Genomic DNA, 15,316 nt, shown 5'->3' on the forward strand with positions numbered 1-15,316 from the left:
GTGGAAAGATTCCGGTCTTTTTCTAGTAAGGTGTGGTGAAGGGGCCCAAGTTGGGTATGAGTGAAGCAGGGGCTACTGGATGATTAGATCTGGTGGTACGAGAAGCTGGAATTTTCCATGAAAATGAAGGTCCGGGATTATCTTTCAATGACTCATGCATATTACTCCTATTTCATTTACTGTGTGTAACCAAGAGTCTTTATATACTATAGTGACACATTCTCAGCCTATCTGTGCTGCCAGATGTCTCTGAGTCAACTTTCTTTACATAATACTGACTTTGTAAACAAAGTTTCCAAATGTAATTGGGTAGGACCGAACACTCATATCATACGATGGTAAATCGTGACTCCGTCAACCTTTGAAGATGATTAAAAACACCTTCCTTGCACATCAGTACTTCAACGAACAAAGAAAAATAATGGGGACGTTTTGGAAATTACAGAACAGTTTTTGTCAGGGGACTTGTAAATAGCATCACTGGCTTCACCGGCTGAGAAAATGTGAAAATTATTTATGCATAGAAAATAATAGACAGTCACATATTACAGTCAGTGATAGACCAGAGGGACAGTGATTCTATAGGGACGCCATGGTCAATTTAGTTTTTATAAGTACCTTCTATGATATTGGCAAAAATGACAAAAATCACCTAAAAATCTGTTTGTTTTCTTTACATCTGTCTTTGTCATTAAATGTTATTATTGGGTATTTGCTAGCAATTTAAAGATATCACATATGATTTACAGTGTAGAACAAACACCACTGTGCGATGAGGAAGGCCCATTTCTCTGATTAAGAGTACATTTAAGGGTGCCAGAATGTGGGGGCATGCGCCTTTAACCCCAGCTCTCAGGAGGCAGAGAAAGGTGCATCTCTGTAAGTTTGAGGCCAGCCTGGTCTATAGCGTGAGCTCCAGGGCAGGCTCCAAAGCTACAGAGAAACCCTGTCTGGGGGAGGGGGAAGTATATGTAAGAATTGAATACTGTTAATTTTTAACTAAGTCCATGCAAATCGGGACTTGAAGGAGGAAATTGGGTGATGTTTTAGCTAAACTAATTACCATGCCCAGGCTGTGTGAGGGGACCATCCTGCCCGGTGTGATTCTTGCTCATATTCCAGGAGTGATCTCAAGTCAGCCGCTTGATATGATGTGGTAGCCACCAGCAACACATGCCTATTAACATGAATTTCAATTGCATGGGATGGAAAACTCCACTCCTTATTCACATGGGTCACATCGGGTGTTCAGGCAGCCACTCGTGACTGCTATGTTAGATACGAGGATATGAGACCTTTCCCCAAAGCTCTGAGACCAATGCTTCCAAGGGCAGCATAGCCATTTACTCTTCATGGCCGTTGCTCTAATGTTGGTGGGACAAACTCTGAGTTTGTTCCTTGAGACTGATGACCATTTAATGCCTAACCCAGTTCTTTCTGCTCTGATCAGAGCTAATTCACCGAAGAGAATACACTTTTGGATGCATGATACTTTATTTAAACACACATATATACAACGACAAGAAGGGAAATGGTGCTGAGTCCAGCCCGGTGGCTGCATGCATTGGTGGGACAGGTGTCACAGGATGAGATGAGATGTGCATGGAGAACAGGAAGGACCGGGAGAGGGAGCTTCATTTCCCATCACCACATGGAAGGATCTTCAAGCCTGGAAAACACAAGAAGCAAAGCAGGGAAGAATGACTGCCCGGCTCTGGGTGGGGGGGCGTCTTACAAGATTTAGACAAGACATCAGTCCTGAGCTGCACAGTGATCAGAAGCTATTGTGAAGCCTCCAGTTGGCGCTGCAAATAAGAAGCCACAGGGGAACGAACGGCAGCATAATGAAGCCCCAGTTCATCAGCTTTTGCCCTATGGGAACTGGAGTCTCTAAGAGAGTCCGCAGAAGGCTCTGTACATATCAAAGGAGCTGAGGGACTCCAGCGGATTTCTGAAGATCAAAACTACAGGAATCACATGAAACTATAACAAGAAAGTTAGTGTTGTTCTGCTCTGAATACGCTTCCGTTGTTTTCCAGGAAGCTTTTGCTATGTAGAGAGATGCCTTTTATTAGACTCTAAAGGGCCCCTTTTAATAAGACAGCATTCACAGGCAGCTCCAGGGCTATCAACTTTTGTCTCCTCCTAATTGCACATGATTGAGTCTGTCAGTCAGGGTGCTGTTAACTTTATTCCCTGCACTAACTGTGTTATTTTAGTCGACAAAACAAAGCAGGCAATGAAGTTCTAAGTAGGCCTGGCTCGTTATTTCCAAATCCTAAGTATTCATAGCCTGGCCTAAACCTTTACTGTGGCAAATATCCCATGCATATCAATGAGACATTAAAAAGATGCTTATTGATCAACATCGAAAACAATGCTTATGAATTTCCCATTTCCTTGCGTTCACTGGTGAAGTCTAGGTTGATGCGTCCAGGGAGAGAAGCAGGGAACTTTATTCCAGTTCAGATGGTTGTTTACCTCAGAGAAACCATCTGGCTGGTTGTTTCATAAGAGAGCTGAGAGAGCATTGAGGGAGGGTGGGTGATCCTGCTGTCACCCGTGGGTTCTCCATGGAGAACTTCCATGTGGGGTGACACACCAGTCACACTCATTGAGCAAGCATGCTAGTGACCTCTTCTGGGGAACATGGTTTCTGACAGTGTGGAGTTCTGTCTACAGGGATGCTTAAGAATGGTGTGCTGAGATCGTGCAGGAGGCAAGGTCAACAGAGCAGGTTAGGGGTTATGAAAGTGGAGGCAAATTCTGCCCCTTTTAGCAGCACCCCTTTCCTGTCCAGGAGGCACCTGCTTAGCCCACTGGGGAGCCCTCTGATTTGGGCAAACACTCATGTCAAGACCTGTTCGTATGCCAAGAAAGGCTCCAGACTACAGATAAGCACCTAACGATAATATATTGCCCAACAGTGAGTCTTTGAATAAAATAAATCACTATATTGAACCAAAATACATCAAAAGGTATCCAGGAGCACTTGACTTATCTCTACTCTGGGGTAAATCCAGGAAAGACAGAGTCAAACATACGAAGGACACAGGCTCTAAGACATTTGGGTGTGTTATTTAGTGTATAAAAACTAGATTGATCGCCCCAAATGGATGATTGGTCATTTCAATTTAGAGCTGTGGGCTTGTTCTATGCTCCCTTACTTCTAATAAGGCAAGATATTCTACAGAGTATGATTTTGAGCTAAAAAATCACTCACATTTAGAAAAAAGCACCAAATAATATTAGTTAAAAACCATATGCCCTGCAAGTTGAGGTTAGCCGGTGAATGCACTATAAAAAAGGTCTTTTTCTCTATGTTTTTTCACCCCCACTTCTGCCCTAATCCCTCTTTTCTAGATTCTTCCATCCTAATATTCACGTGGACTCCCAGCTTTCCCCAGCTCACCTCCCCTGGCATCTTAATCTCTGTAGCAAGGTCTCCACCCCAAATCTTATCGTACCTTGTTCTGGGGACATTTTCTGTGCTTTCTCTCATCAGGAGGTCTGAAATCAGTGTCTCGGGGCTAGATCTCTTGCCATATCTGAAACAAGAAAGCATAATCAGAGATTTATCAAATAAGCTTAGGAGAGAGGAGGAGAGTGTATAACCAGACTCAGACATTACTTCCAGTTGTCCACCTGCTACTAAGTATTCTCAGAGTGTGAAACACATGCCATCAGCAACTTTGTAGTAACACAATATGCATACACATATATACATACACACACACATATGCAAGCTGCTGAGATGGAGAAGGGGTTGGCCTGTTAGCCTGATGACCCGAGTTCAAGCCCCAGAACCCAAACAGGAACTAGAGATCCAGCTCTGGAGAATTACCTTCTGACTTCCGCATGCAGGTGTCTGCAGGCATACAAAAACACAAATTTTCTCTCTCTCATCCCAAACAATAAACAAATACAATTAAAAGGTTATATGTATTTAATTTTGTGAAGTGCTTCATAAATATTTTATTTTTGAGATTATACTATAATTACAGCAGTTACTCCCCATCTGCTGGAGGCACTCATGGCTTCCCTCAGGTATAAAGAAGTCCTACCGGCCCACAGAAATCTTTCTGTGGGTCCTTCTACCCTACCTATAGTAGGATAGCGAAAGGGCTGGAACCCTTTTCCCAGTCACAAATCTACCAGTGTCGTGATAGCTTCTGCCCGGTCATACACCTACAGGATGGACAGGCTTGGAGTTCTTTCTCTAATTAATTCTGGATGATCAGTTTTCTCTGTAATAAGCAAGCTCTAAAGATGGAGTTTCTAAAGCAAAGATTCTCGAACCTGGCTTCACATAAAACTCCCCTGGGACGCCTTTAAGGACACTTAGAAAGCCCAGATCCCATCTCGATTTAATTGGTGAGAGCGGAGGCCAAGTCATTCTATTTAAAAAGTTCTCCATGTGATTGTGACACAAAGCCAGGATGAAGAAACACTGTTCTAGAGATTTACTTCTCAACCTGTGCAGTACTAACACTTGGGAGAAGAGGATTCTTTACTGGGGGGCAGGGTAGGGGTGGAGAGCTGGGCTGGGCATCCTAGGATATTACCAGCATCCCTGTCAGCTCCATACTGGATACCAGCAGCACTCACTTCTGGTTTTGTCAACCAAGCATCTCTCCCAATGCTGCCCCATATCCTAGAGAGGATAACATTCTCCCCATCTGCCCCCAGCCACCAGCTGAAAACCACTGTTCTAAGGAGTCATATAAGCAAGATGTGATAGATCCATAGACTAGATTAAGAAAATCCAGCCCGCAGAAGCATTGAATCAGCAGCCTGTACCACAATGGGAAAACAACTACAACCAGGACTGGCTGGCAGGAGGAAGAAAGAGAATAACTACAGATAAAACAGTCACAAATGACATGGTAGATTTCAAAGGTGTGGACTTCTGCCTGGGAGTCTTTGGGGGGAAGTCAACAAGTACACAATAGAGCTTCTAGCGGTTTCTAGGCTCATCACCAAGATGACAGAGGGAACTGCCTTAGGGACCAGTTCCCTCCTGATTCTCTTCCCATGACAGGAAAGCCCCTTTCCTCCCTTCTCCTAAAGACAGTAGAAATTACATTGAATGTGATAGTGTGATTCCAGGCAAAGAAACTGAGTTCAAGGTTCCAATTCCATATCCCTAAAACATCTTTCTTGAAATGTCCTTGGTTTTATGATCTGCACAGTGGAGACAGTTAAATCCACTTCAAAGCTGTGAGGAAAAGACTGACTGAGGTGACTGGAAAACCACGGAATGGAATCATTCTATACACGGTGGCGGCTGTACAGCAGCAATGTTTACAAAAAAGATTAGTTCTATAGGTTGTATCTAAATGAAGTTCCTTTTAAAAAACATGGTATCATTTCAACTGTGTAATTTTTTTCTGAGCTGTATGAAATAAAAAATTGAAGGCATTGACTTTCTAGGAAGTCTATTGAACTCAAAAACACAATTCCTTTTTGCTAACCAAAATGATCCGTTTCAAAAGATTATGAGCCAGTATTACTTAAGTGATTCTGCACACACTGGGATTGTTTTCCCCAGAAGGCTTTCAGATTGGCACACACCTCTCTGGTGAAATTAAGAGTAGACAACTGTTTCCGAAGTATAACCCCCTTTTGGATCCTATCTAACCATCCCCTGCATCGTGAGCATTTTAACCTCCCTCTGGTAATTTACCATGCATAATTGAAACACGCTAAGTAAAGAACATTAATGCTTCCGAAGGCCTTGCCCCTACAGTTCTTCAAGGTTCTCAGTAATTAAAATGTGTTGTTAAATGTTTAGAACTAAGGGTCATCGATTTTGCAAACCAAGTCCTGTATTGCTTTTAAATTAGCTTGGATTTAATTTGTTTTGCTTGACTTTAATGCTGAGAGAAAAAGCAAGGCTCTTCTCTTTGACTTCTGGGCATTAAAAATAAAGTTTGCCATCTCTTGGGTCCCAGGCAGTCAGGGCGTAACCAGAGTAGTATGCAAGCTTTGGCTTTGTTTGGCTTCTTCTTAGTTAGGAAAAACCCAAGCACCTTCTTTCCAGAACTTGGTTGCTCTAAAGTGGAAAAGTCAGCTTTTTAGGAGCTTCTAGTAATTCTCAAGTGTGAGGCTGAGATGGTTCAGAAGAAAGAAACCCATGGTTCTGTGGTCCCCTCTCCCCCACGAATGCTGCCACTCAGCTTACCATGGGCAGGTTGGAAGGTCTCAGCAACCTTTTAGACAACTGGACTGTGTCCTTGGTGTTTGGATGATGGTTATTTACTCTAGGTCGGATTCCCTCTTCCCCCTACACCATAGCCCAGCTGCTTCCCTGCTCCTGTCGCTGCCAGGAGAGGTGGGTGGGAGACACACACACAGCCCAGAGGCCCTGAATCTTGGGCTCGGGACTTGGAGACCAACTGTAGTGCCGGGGAGAAAGGATCCAGTTTGTGTAGTGTATTCCCCGCTCACGCATTTATCTAGAGCGGAATTTATGACTGATCCTGCCCAACCCTGGACGAAACAAGGGGGAAAAGAAATCATCCCTGCTGTCCACGGCTCCCAGATGAGCAGGTCTTCTGGCCTGGAGCTCCAGGCACCAGTCGGGGGATGCACCCACCTCTGCCTGGTGATCAGATTGATGTAGTGCCGGAGAGCCGAGTAGTATCTGGCCATGTCCTCAGCTGGAGCATCCTCGCCGGGATTGTCGGGCTTGGAGGGGTATCCCTCAGCCAGCACGCCCAAGCACACAAGCAGGGACAGAGCGAGGGTCAGTCCACACAGCCCCATTCGCTTGCTACCTAGCATCTGTGGGTACAAAAGGCTCAGATTTGGGGATGCCTAGGATGCTCGCCGTGTCCCAGTTCCCGTTACCACCCCAGAGCCTTATCTGTTTTCATCCCGTACCCCAGAAAGAAGCCCGGATTTGGCAGGCGCCTCTTCCAGAGCTTTAGTGCACTACCCGCCCTGACCCGGCCCCTCTGCTCTGCCCCCATATTTCATGAAATGTCCCTCCAAGTAGCCTGGTAAAAGGTGGTGGATGGAGGTCCTCAAGTTTAGGACAGATCTGCCCTCTAGCTTAAAGAATGGCCACTTTTCTCTAACCCCCAAATCATCCTTGGAGGACGAAACTTTCTTGGCGGTCACTTTTGATCTGTTTGGCTACAGGCGCTGCTGTGACAGTCAGATTCCCCAGGGTGTGGCAACAGGACCCGGAAAGGGGGCTCACAGGCTCAGTTGGAATCCTGGAGGTGACAGGGAATAGGGCTCCTGACACCATGGGACAGTACTCGTGAAACCTCCCTCTGGGCGCACGCAATTTGGACCCCCCAAAAGAAACGCTCCTGCCCTGAGATAGGAACCCCCATGTTATTTTCCATACCCTCAAAAGATAACAGGGACGGAGGTGGGATGCCCAGCCAGGAGAGGCCCGGAGAAGGGCAGGTGGACAGTTGGATCAGAGTTGGCAAGTGGAATTTAGCCGCCAAGAAAGGTTGGGTGTGAAGCTGGCAGAGCTGGCTCAGAGGACCGGCTGCTGGGCAAGTTCAGGGGCGTCTGAGAGCCCGCGCTCCTGTCCCAGTGGGTCCTGGCACTCACCGTGGCTGACGGGTTGGCGTCTCTGCGCGGCGGGTGCTCTGCTTTGGGCGCCTCCGTGAGGGATGAGAGCCACCGGTGGGATGCGGAGAGCGGGTCGCCAGCAGGCTTTTATGGAGCGCCCTTGCCTCGGCGGGAGGGGCCTCGGGGCAGTCACGCCCGGGTGACTCCCACCGCCACTTCCCGCCCCCTCCAGCGGGGGAGGAGGCTGGAGCCACAGCCGCTCAAGTGGCTGGCGTCTGTAGCCACCCACACTCCAACTCACGGCGGCCCGCTCCGCGGGGAAAAGGAAGCAGCCAAGGGCGAGTATTCCTTGGAGCCCGCTCTTCTCCCCGTCGAGTCCCGCCAGAGACAGGCACAGCGGGGACCGTTCTCGGTCTCCGGTCCCGGGAATTGCCAGCCCTCTGAGAGCGGGTCTATAGGGACCACCATCCTGTACTTGGGGAGCATCTCTGGGGTCCGCGCGACAACTGTGCGCTCTGAGAGAGAGGCAGCTGAGGTTTTTCCCGCTCCCGGAGCAAGTGGCAGCCGAGCTCGGAGTACCGTGCTTCAGGGTCTCCAGGGACTTCCTTGCACTTACTGACCCTGTCTCTCCAAAAGGTGGTCCTTCTTCCCCCCCCCCCCCCAGCACTCGCCCCAACGCTGAGAGCCAGGCTGAGTTGCCGCCAGAAACTCCCCTGAGGCCGCCACTGAAAGCCCGCGGTCCCGGGGCTGCGGCCGTTCCACAGCTACCACGGAAAGTGGCCGGTTCCAGGGGCATCCCCAACTCAATCCCCCACCCCGCGCCCCTGTGGGCAAGTCTTTGTGAAGTCCTGTATGCTTTGTTAACTCCTGAATGAGTACATGCTTTCGTATTGAAATGAACCAGATTAAAAGACCAATATCAATGTACTCATCGCGTTAAACCTGTTGATTACATATGAACGATATTGAAATTCTTTTTACAGGATGGGCATTCTACATGGTACGCTTGAGTTAGTGCCCCCTGGAAGTTTGCATCTAAGTAAAATGAAACGTTGCTGATGTGGAGTTTATGAGTTAGTTTAAAGCTAAAATAAGTGGTTTAGTTCAAGTGTCACTTCGTGTGTTGTTTAAACATGCTATCATTTACACACAGGGGTGGAGGGAGAGACAGACAGAGAGAGAGGCTGTATGATCTAATGATAATTTTGAACACCAACATCCCTCGCTGTTAGACGGCTGCACTTTCCATATTTCGGAAACCTGCACCAGGGCCATAAACACAGGGCTGTCAGGACTGCTCATGTGTCCACGTGAGGATGTTTGATAAAAGTGCAAAACATCTAACTCGGTCCTTAATAAGGAGGAAGGCACACGACGCTGCTCAATAAAGTAATCTTATTTTTGTAGTGAATCAGAGATTCACATCGGTTAAAACCCAGATTTAGCTAGAGTCACTGAATCTGGGAGAAAGTACCCTAAGGGGGCTCCTCTTTTGAGCAGGGAACTCTGGTAAACTGATTAACTTACTTTATAACGACGGTGTTTGAGAACAAGAACTTTCCCCTTTAGCGTTTGCAAAATAAAGTCCAGGCAGGGTGTGTCCAGTAAGTACACCTCTTTCTGTCTTTCTCTTCTCCCCAGAGCTGCATCATTTGGCCTTAAGCTCTTAAGGTGCTGTCAGTCCCTCCCGTCAGTCCGTCAATTAACCCCTCCCTACTGCAGTTTCCGGTAACTACCCTCAGCTCATAGAAACAGCCCCTCCCCCACCGCAACAAACAAAACCAGCCTCCATTCCAAATAAAGTCTCCTGGCTGCAGGCTCTCTCCTTAGTTCCAAAGTCAAGTTCCTTGATTTATTTATATACATGATTATTTATAAAAATAGCTTTTCTGAAATACCATTAAAATATACTAAAAAGCTTTGAAGGTTGGAAATATTCCCGTGGATGCACAAATGCATCCATGAAGCCACAAAGAGCATAGGTACATGACCCCCGAACCCTCGTGAACGCTCTCTGACAGTCGGTCCTCCCCCCTGCTCCTCCCTGCTGCCCTCCTCTGTAGATCTGTTTTCCTGCACACTGAATGGCTTGCGTTTCTAGACCTGCACATAAGCCCAGTTCCAAAACAGCTTCTCCTCTCTGCTTTTTCTGTGTTTTATCCAAACCCTTAGGCTGAGACACACCCGAATATCAGTAGCACACACTGTTTTCTGTGGGTCCATTTTCATTTCATGACGTACCTCAGCTTTCAAAAACCAACTCTGCTTCTCCTAGACCCCAGGTTGCTTCCAGCTTGTGCTGTGACTAAGTCTGCAAGTGGACTGATTGGGAAGTCACTGTGTTGATGTAAGCCATCATTTCTCCTAGGAAAACAAATGCTAAATGACCAAGTGCTGTGAGCTCTGTCTCACAGTTCACTGCCAGGCTATTTTTTGCTCGCTCGCTCTCTCTCTCTCTCTCTCTTTCTCTCTCTCTCTCTTTCTCTCTCTGTTTCTATTGTTGTATCTTTAATTACTGCATCTCTTCGTTTCCAGTATGTGATCCTTGTGAGTATTATCCAGTAATTTCACACCTTAGACAATGTTAACTTTCATCTATAGAATTTCAGTGTGGATCTCTTTAATACCCATCATAATCATATCCAATCTTTATTCTAGGCTTTTAACACATTGTTGTTATGATTACTACTATTTTGGTCTTGTGAAATAGGCTCTCACTATATAGTCTAAGCTGTATTTGAACTCCCGAATAAGGGCTTCTGTCTTCTAAATCCTAGGATTGCAGGCAAGTCCTGTCAGACCCAGCTGAATATGCATAGCTAATAACTTCTATCTTCCATGGAATTGCTGTATTTGAGTTGACTTCCCCGCACATGATGACCCGCAATTTCCCTCTTCTCTGTACGCCTCACAATCATTAGAATGCCAGATACTGTGGGTGTTACCTTGTTGTCTGTCAGGTGTGTGTGTGTGTGTGTGTGTGTGTGTGTGTGTGTGTGTGTTCCTCTCAACTCTGGAGCTTTGTTCTGGAAGAGTGAAAACTTTGCCATAGTTTTGCTAGGTTGCATCCTATACTTCAGCTGTGTTAGGTGGCTTCAAGCTGGCTTCAGTTTAAGGTTAATTTTTTCCACTTTCAGAGTAAGATCTCTCTTGCTTTAACTGATAGCTGACAGCTGAGAAGGGCAAGATTTCCCCTCTGGCTGTGGCGCTACTCTGCTATGCCCAGTCCCTTGTGAGCTTCAGGCCCTCCTTACCCCATGCCATTGTGTGGTTCTTTGTTTGATCAGCAATGGTTTCTTTGAAAGTAGGATTTAATCGATACTCAACTTAGTTTCGGAGGGAGGCACAGCAGATCTCCAGACACTCTCCCCATTCTGAATTCTCACTGCCTGGCTCACCCATATCCAGCCCCAGCTCTTCTCAAGACAGCCTGGAGACTTCCCCTCTGGACGGCAACCTGAATGATGCTGATGCCCTTGCCTGTCTCCTCTCGTTTGGTTTCTATTACCAGGAGATCACTATCTGTTAGCAGCTGATGTCTATATTCTCAGAGTCATTTTGTTTATTTTTGTTTAAGGTCGCCATTGTTTTCAGAAGCTTCCAACATGACCTCCCCACTATAGTCTCTGCTTCTTTACCCCGGGCTTGGTCACAAAACCACACTACTCCGTGTTCAAGCTATTGAAAGTCTGTCCTACCTTCCTGTACCCTAAAGTACCCTAAAGTATTCCTTTAAAGACTGTCTCACAGGTGTAGCTGTCTATTTAAGTGTACACATCTGTGCTGTTTCTAAATAGTTTCATGTCTTGAACGTTTTGTAATTGTAAGCTCCATAATACAGAGAAATGCCCTTCTTTTAGTAGGTGTTCACTAAATAAAACCGGGATCAGTGTGTCACTGTCTCTGTCTATCTATCTATCTATCTATCTATCTATCTATCTATCTATCTATCTATCTATCTATCTATCCATCTACCTACCTATGTAATAGCCAAAGTTTGTTAGGATTTCATAGGCCCAACAAACAAGTTCTCAAAGGAGCCCATGGAAGAACCAGAAGTCACACATAGAGATGGGTAAGCAGTCTGACTGATGGGCAATAGACTTCAGGTGGTGGGAGAGACCTATAGCTCTGCTTTCTTCTCCCACCCCCAAGAAACAAGCACTGGTCTTTTAATTTACATTCTCACCAGTCTGATACAGCAGTATTATATACTCCCTCACCTCTACAGTCCAGGGAACAAAAACGATAACACAACTTTAAAAGCCACTCAGCTTCTCTTAGACCCCAGAGGCTTTTTATCTGCTTGTTCTATGACTAATTTTGCAAGGGCATTGATTGATAAGTCATTGTCTAATATGAGTTTTAAATAATCTGGTATGATTGTCCATGCCTGAAATCCCGGAAATACACAGGCTGAGGGAGGAAGATTGCAGTATGAGCTAAAAGACAATATGCTTTTATTTTTATCAAATTTAAATAAAATTTGTGAAAGATTCAGCAAGATAATTTAATACTCTAAAATGATTTTTTAAATCATCTGGGGATCATTTTCTCTTAGCAAATTTATACACAGTTCCTCCAACAAAGCCATACCTCCCAGTCCTTCCCAAGTAGTCCCATCAACTAAGGACCAGGTATTGAACATATGAGTCAGTGGAACCATGCTTTTCTAAACCGCTGCACTCATATATAAATATTTTCTTTAAACTGTTTGCCTCAAACAAGTTTAAAAGACTAGTCACTACGGAAGGCCAGCAAATGATACAGCAAACACATACATTTTAAGCCTTTGTCAACTGGATTACAGATAGGTATAGCCAAAGGAATTCTTTTTTTTTAGATTTATTTATTTATTTATTATGTATACAGTATTCTGCCTACTTATGTCCTATAGGCACCAGATCTCATTACAGATGGTTGTGAGCCACCATGTGGTTTCTGGGGATTGAACCCAGGACCTCTTAAAGAGCAGTCAGTGCTCTTAACCTCTGAGCCACCGCTTCAGCCCACCAAAGGAATTCTTACTTGCAAGCAACTAAAATTCTTACTTTAGAGTTTCTTTACTTTTTTTTCCCTTTTTGTTACTTTCAGATTACTTAAAAAAAAAAAAAGCATGTTCGTGCAGTTGTCAGTTTTTTCTCTCCCTCTCACGCTATCTGGGCTCATTTCTTTTCAAACGTAAGAATTAATTTAGGCCTGTTGTGCTCATGGGGTATGCCCCTTGGTCTAGAAATTTCTAGTTTCTTCCTTTCTTTTTTCTTCGGACCATTCTGATTTTCTTTGCGCACCTTGCTAAACTGGGGAGCAGGGAAACTTCCTGATCCTGCATGTCATTTCCCAGTGCTCTGTACAATGCAGCCAGCTTGCTGACAGCACTTTCTCTTACTTTGTATTTTTAGCAGTGTCTGGGAATTCGTGTCTAAAAGAATTGGGATAATTATGAGGACTATTTGAACCAAAATTACCCCCCAAATTTATCTGAAACATCCAGATAATTACAGGAAAAAAATATATATTTTTTTAAAATCTGGAAGTATTCTGGGAATAGCTGCAATTCTCTCCTCCTCTTTGCCTGCACAGGCACAAAAGGATGCCTCTGAAATAGAACAGAATGCGGAACCTCAGACAGGCTCTCTGTTCTTCTGGCCAGTTCCACTTTATTCTAGCTCATGTCCCATGCTCTCAGTCACGCAATAGCAGAACAGAACGTTTGCTTTGTTGGGGAAAAGATGGCAAGTAGTTAATTCTCCCACATGGGATGTGGGCTTTCCACAATAGGAAGCTTCAGTTTGCCTGTGTGGGTGGCTGACATGCCACACAGGGTCCTCTGCCACGCTCTTGGAGACATTGAAGAGTTTTGTATTCCCCTCTCACGAGGCTGGATGGAGAAAATCCAATGTCCATGGAGAGTATATGTTATTTCTCTTCTAGGTACTGTTGTGAAATTTGGGGATTTATAACTCTGTAGACCTACTACAGGAGCTTCAGCCTCCCAGGGGTTGGACACCAGGGATGGGGAGGTATCTCTTGGTTTCCAAGTCTTGCCTGTGATTAGTTTGTATGTGACTTCTGTCAGGTTATATTTCTTGAAACTCAATTTAAACGCCTAGATGCTCATTTCCCCCATATATTCCTATGCATTAAAAGAGGGTTTAGCCTAAGGGAGACATAGAACATGTGTTATGAAGTAGATAGTCCTGCAGAAGATCCCAGAGTCCTCAGGACCTAAGGAAAAGTAGTCATGCTCATAGCTCCCTGAAGAGTGTGAAGCTCAGGCAGCCCAGGCTAGACCATGCTGCTCTTCTCTCCTTCCCAGGGAGTCCACCCTTCAATAAATCTTTTCTTCCTGAAGCCACTAGAGCAGACTCTGGGTCTGAATCCCAGTTCTGGCCAGCAGCAGGAGCATGGAGGAGGGACAGTTTGCCTGGAGTATTTGCCCATAAATTGCTTCTCTTGAGTCTCAGGACAGGTAACACAGGCTCTCTGAGGTGTCCCCTCACACACGAGGGGCCCAACCAACAGGGTAAGAAAAATGGGCAAGGGCACTATGGGACACTGTTCCCAGAGGTCTAAGGAAAGATGCTCAGCTGGTGTCTGCAGCTGGTAGAGCTGTAGGGCCTCCAACCTGAGAAGGCTGGCCACTGTTGGGTCTTACTTCTTGGTGAGAGTGAATAAGCATCAGGTACACTTGATGGGAAGGCTGGGATCCCGCTAGCTAAGATCCTAAAGAAGAGTCACAAGTTCACAAATAAGAAGCTAGAAGACAGATCTGGCTACCAGAGTTCAGCAGCTGATGACTGTTGATGGCTTCCAACTCCAGGCGCTGGCCAGGGCTCTGGCCTCTAGTCCTAAGTTGAAGGAGTTCTCCCTGCAGGGTTGTTAGGTAGCTGCCCAAGGAGTTTGATGCTTCCCTCAGATACACCAATATCTTTTATTTTTGTTCATGTCTCTTTGAGCGAACAGAGAAACTCTGTGCAGATGCTTCCAGCATGCTGGTTTGTATGATTCTAACCAAGCCATCCTCTGAATTACTCCAGCCAATAAGAATTTTCTGAGTCTGGAGAAGCTAGCTCTTGCTGAGAGGGACCATCCAGATAAAAATCAATCATTGCTGTAAAAAGTAGTCAGTGAAGGGGGAAAGCTGGTGGTGAGGGGGACGCTGTAAGCCTGGCTGTCTGAGTTCAAGGCCTGGAACTTCATTTTAACTTAATTTTAACAGTGACAGAGGAGACCACAAAGTTGTCTCTGATGTTCACACAAAGTGTCTTGCTTGTGCACACCCCACCCCATGCATGGACACAGCTAACACTTGGATGTTTACAGCAAAAAGCCACACTGCCTGTCCTTGTGTCATAACTTACATGGGAATTATGAAATACAGCGAAGAGAAATTTTTAAAGTTATGAGCATGAGAGGAAATGTGTGAGCGAGAAATGTGTGGGGATGCTCAAGTGTGAACCATCCTAAAGGTCCCCTCAAAATGCATGACAATAAACCTGGCAATGCAGAGAAACAGCTTTTAAAAAAATCAAAATTAACACAAAAAATAGAAAACATGGATAGTTCCATATCCAGTGAAGTAATTGAGCCAAAATTTAAAATGTTTTCCATCAAAGTTTCTTGTGTTCACATGACTTCGCCAGTGGACCCTTCCTAACAGTCTTCAAGGGAAAATGAAAAGTGGATAGAAGAATTCCCAACATATTTTATGGTGCCAGAAAAAAAAATGGAGATCAAAATTCAACAAGGAAACTATAAAACAGAAATCCAGATACTG

General features: G+C 45.3%; 1 protein-coding gene across 2 annotated transcripts; it reads right to left on the reverse strand.

Moving 5' to 3' along the window:
- Positions 1–1,475: 1,475 nt before the first annotated feature.
- On the reverse strand, positions 1,476–7,702 carry Npy (neuropeptide Y). Of its 2 annotated transcripts, none has more exons than XM_005366621.2 (4): positions 7,576–7,702; positions 6,599–6,786; positions 3,468–3,548; positions 1,476–1,669 (listed from the first exon to the last, which is right to left on the reverse strand). In XM_005366621.2, the coding sequence occupies exons 2-4, from the start codon at positions 6,784–6,786 to the stop codon at positions 1,645–1,647; spliced, it is 294 nt and encodes a 97-aa protein (XP_005366678.1). In that variant the 5' UTR covers positions 7,576–7,702; the 3' UTR covers positions 1,476–1,644. The 2 variants fall into 2 exon arrangements, with proteins under 2 accessions (XP_005366678.1, XP_026644792.1); XM_026788991.1 differs by lacking the exon at positions 7,576–7,702 and adding an exon at positions 7,361–7,445.
- Positions 7,703–15,316: the final 7,614 nt, after the last annotated feature.

The sequence above is a fragment of the Microtus ochrogaster genome, unplaced genomic scaffold, assembly GCF_000317375.1.
Source record: "Microtus ochrogaster isolate Prairie Vole_2 unplaced genomic scaffold, MicOch1.0 UNK11, whole genome shotgun sequence".
Lineage (NCBI taxonomy): Eukaryota > Metazoa > Chordata > Mammalia > Rodentia > Cricetidae > Microtus > Microtus ochrogaster.

Coding starts and splice junctions, on each gene's coding strand:
- Npy (XM_005366621.2), bottom strand. CDS start 6,786: ATGCTAGGTAGCAAGCGAATGGGGCTGTGTGGACTGACCCTCGCTCTG. Junction 3,549..6,598: donor AATCTGATCACCAGGCAGAG/GTGGGTGCATCC, acceptor TTCTTGTTTCAG/ATATGGCAAGAGATCTAGCC. Junction 1,670..3,467: donor GAAAATGTCCCCAGAACAAG/GTACGATAAGAT, acceptor TGTGTTTTCCAG/GCTTGAAGATCCTTCCATGT.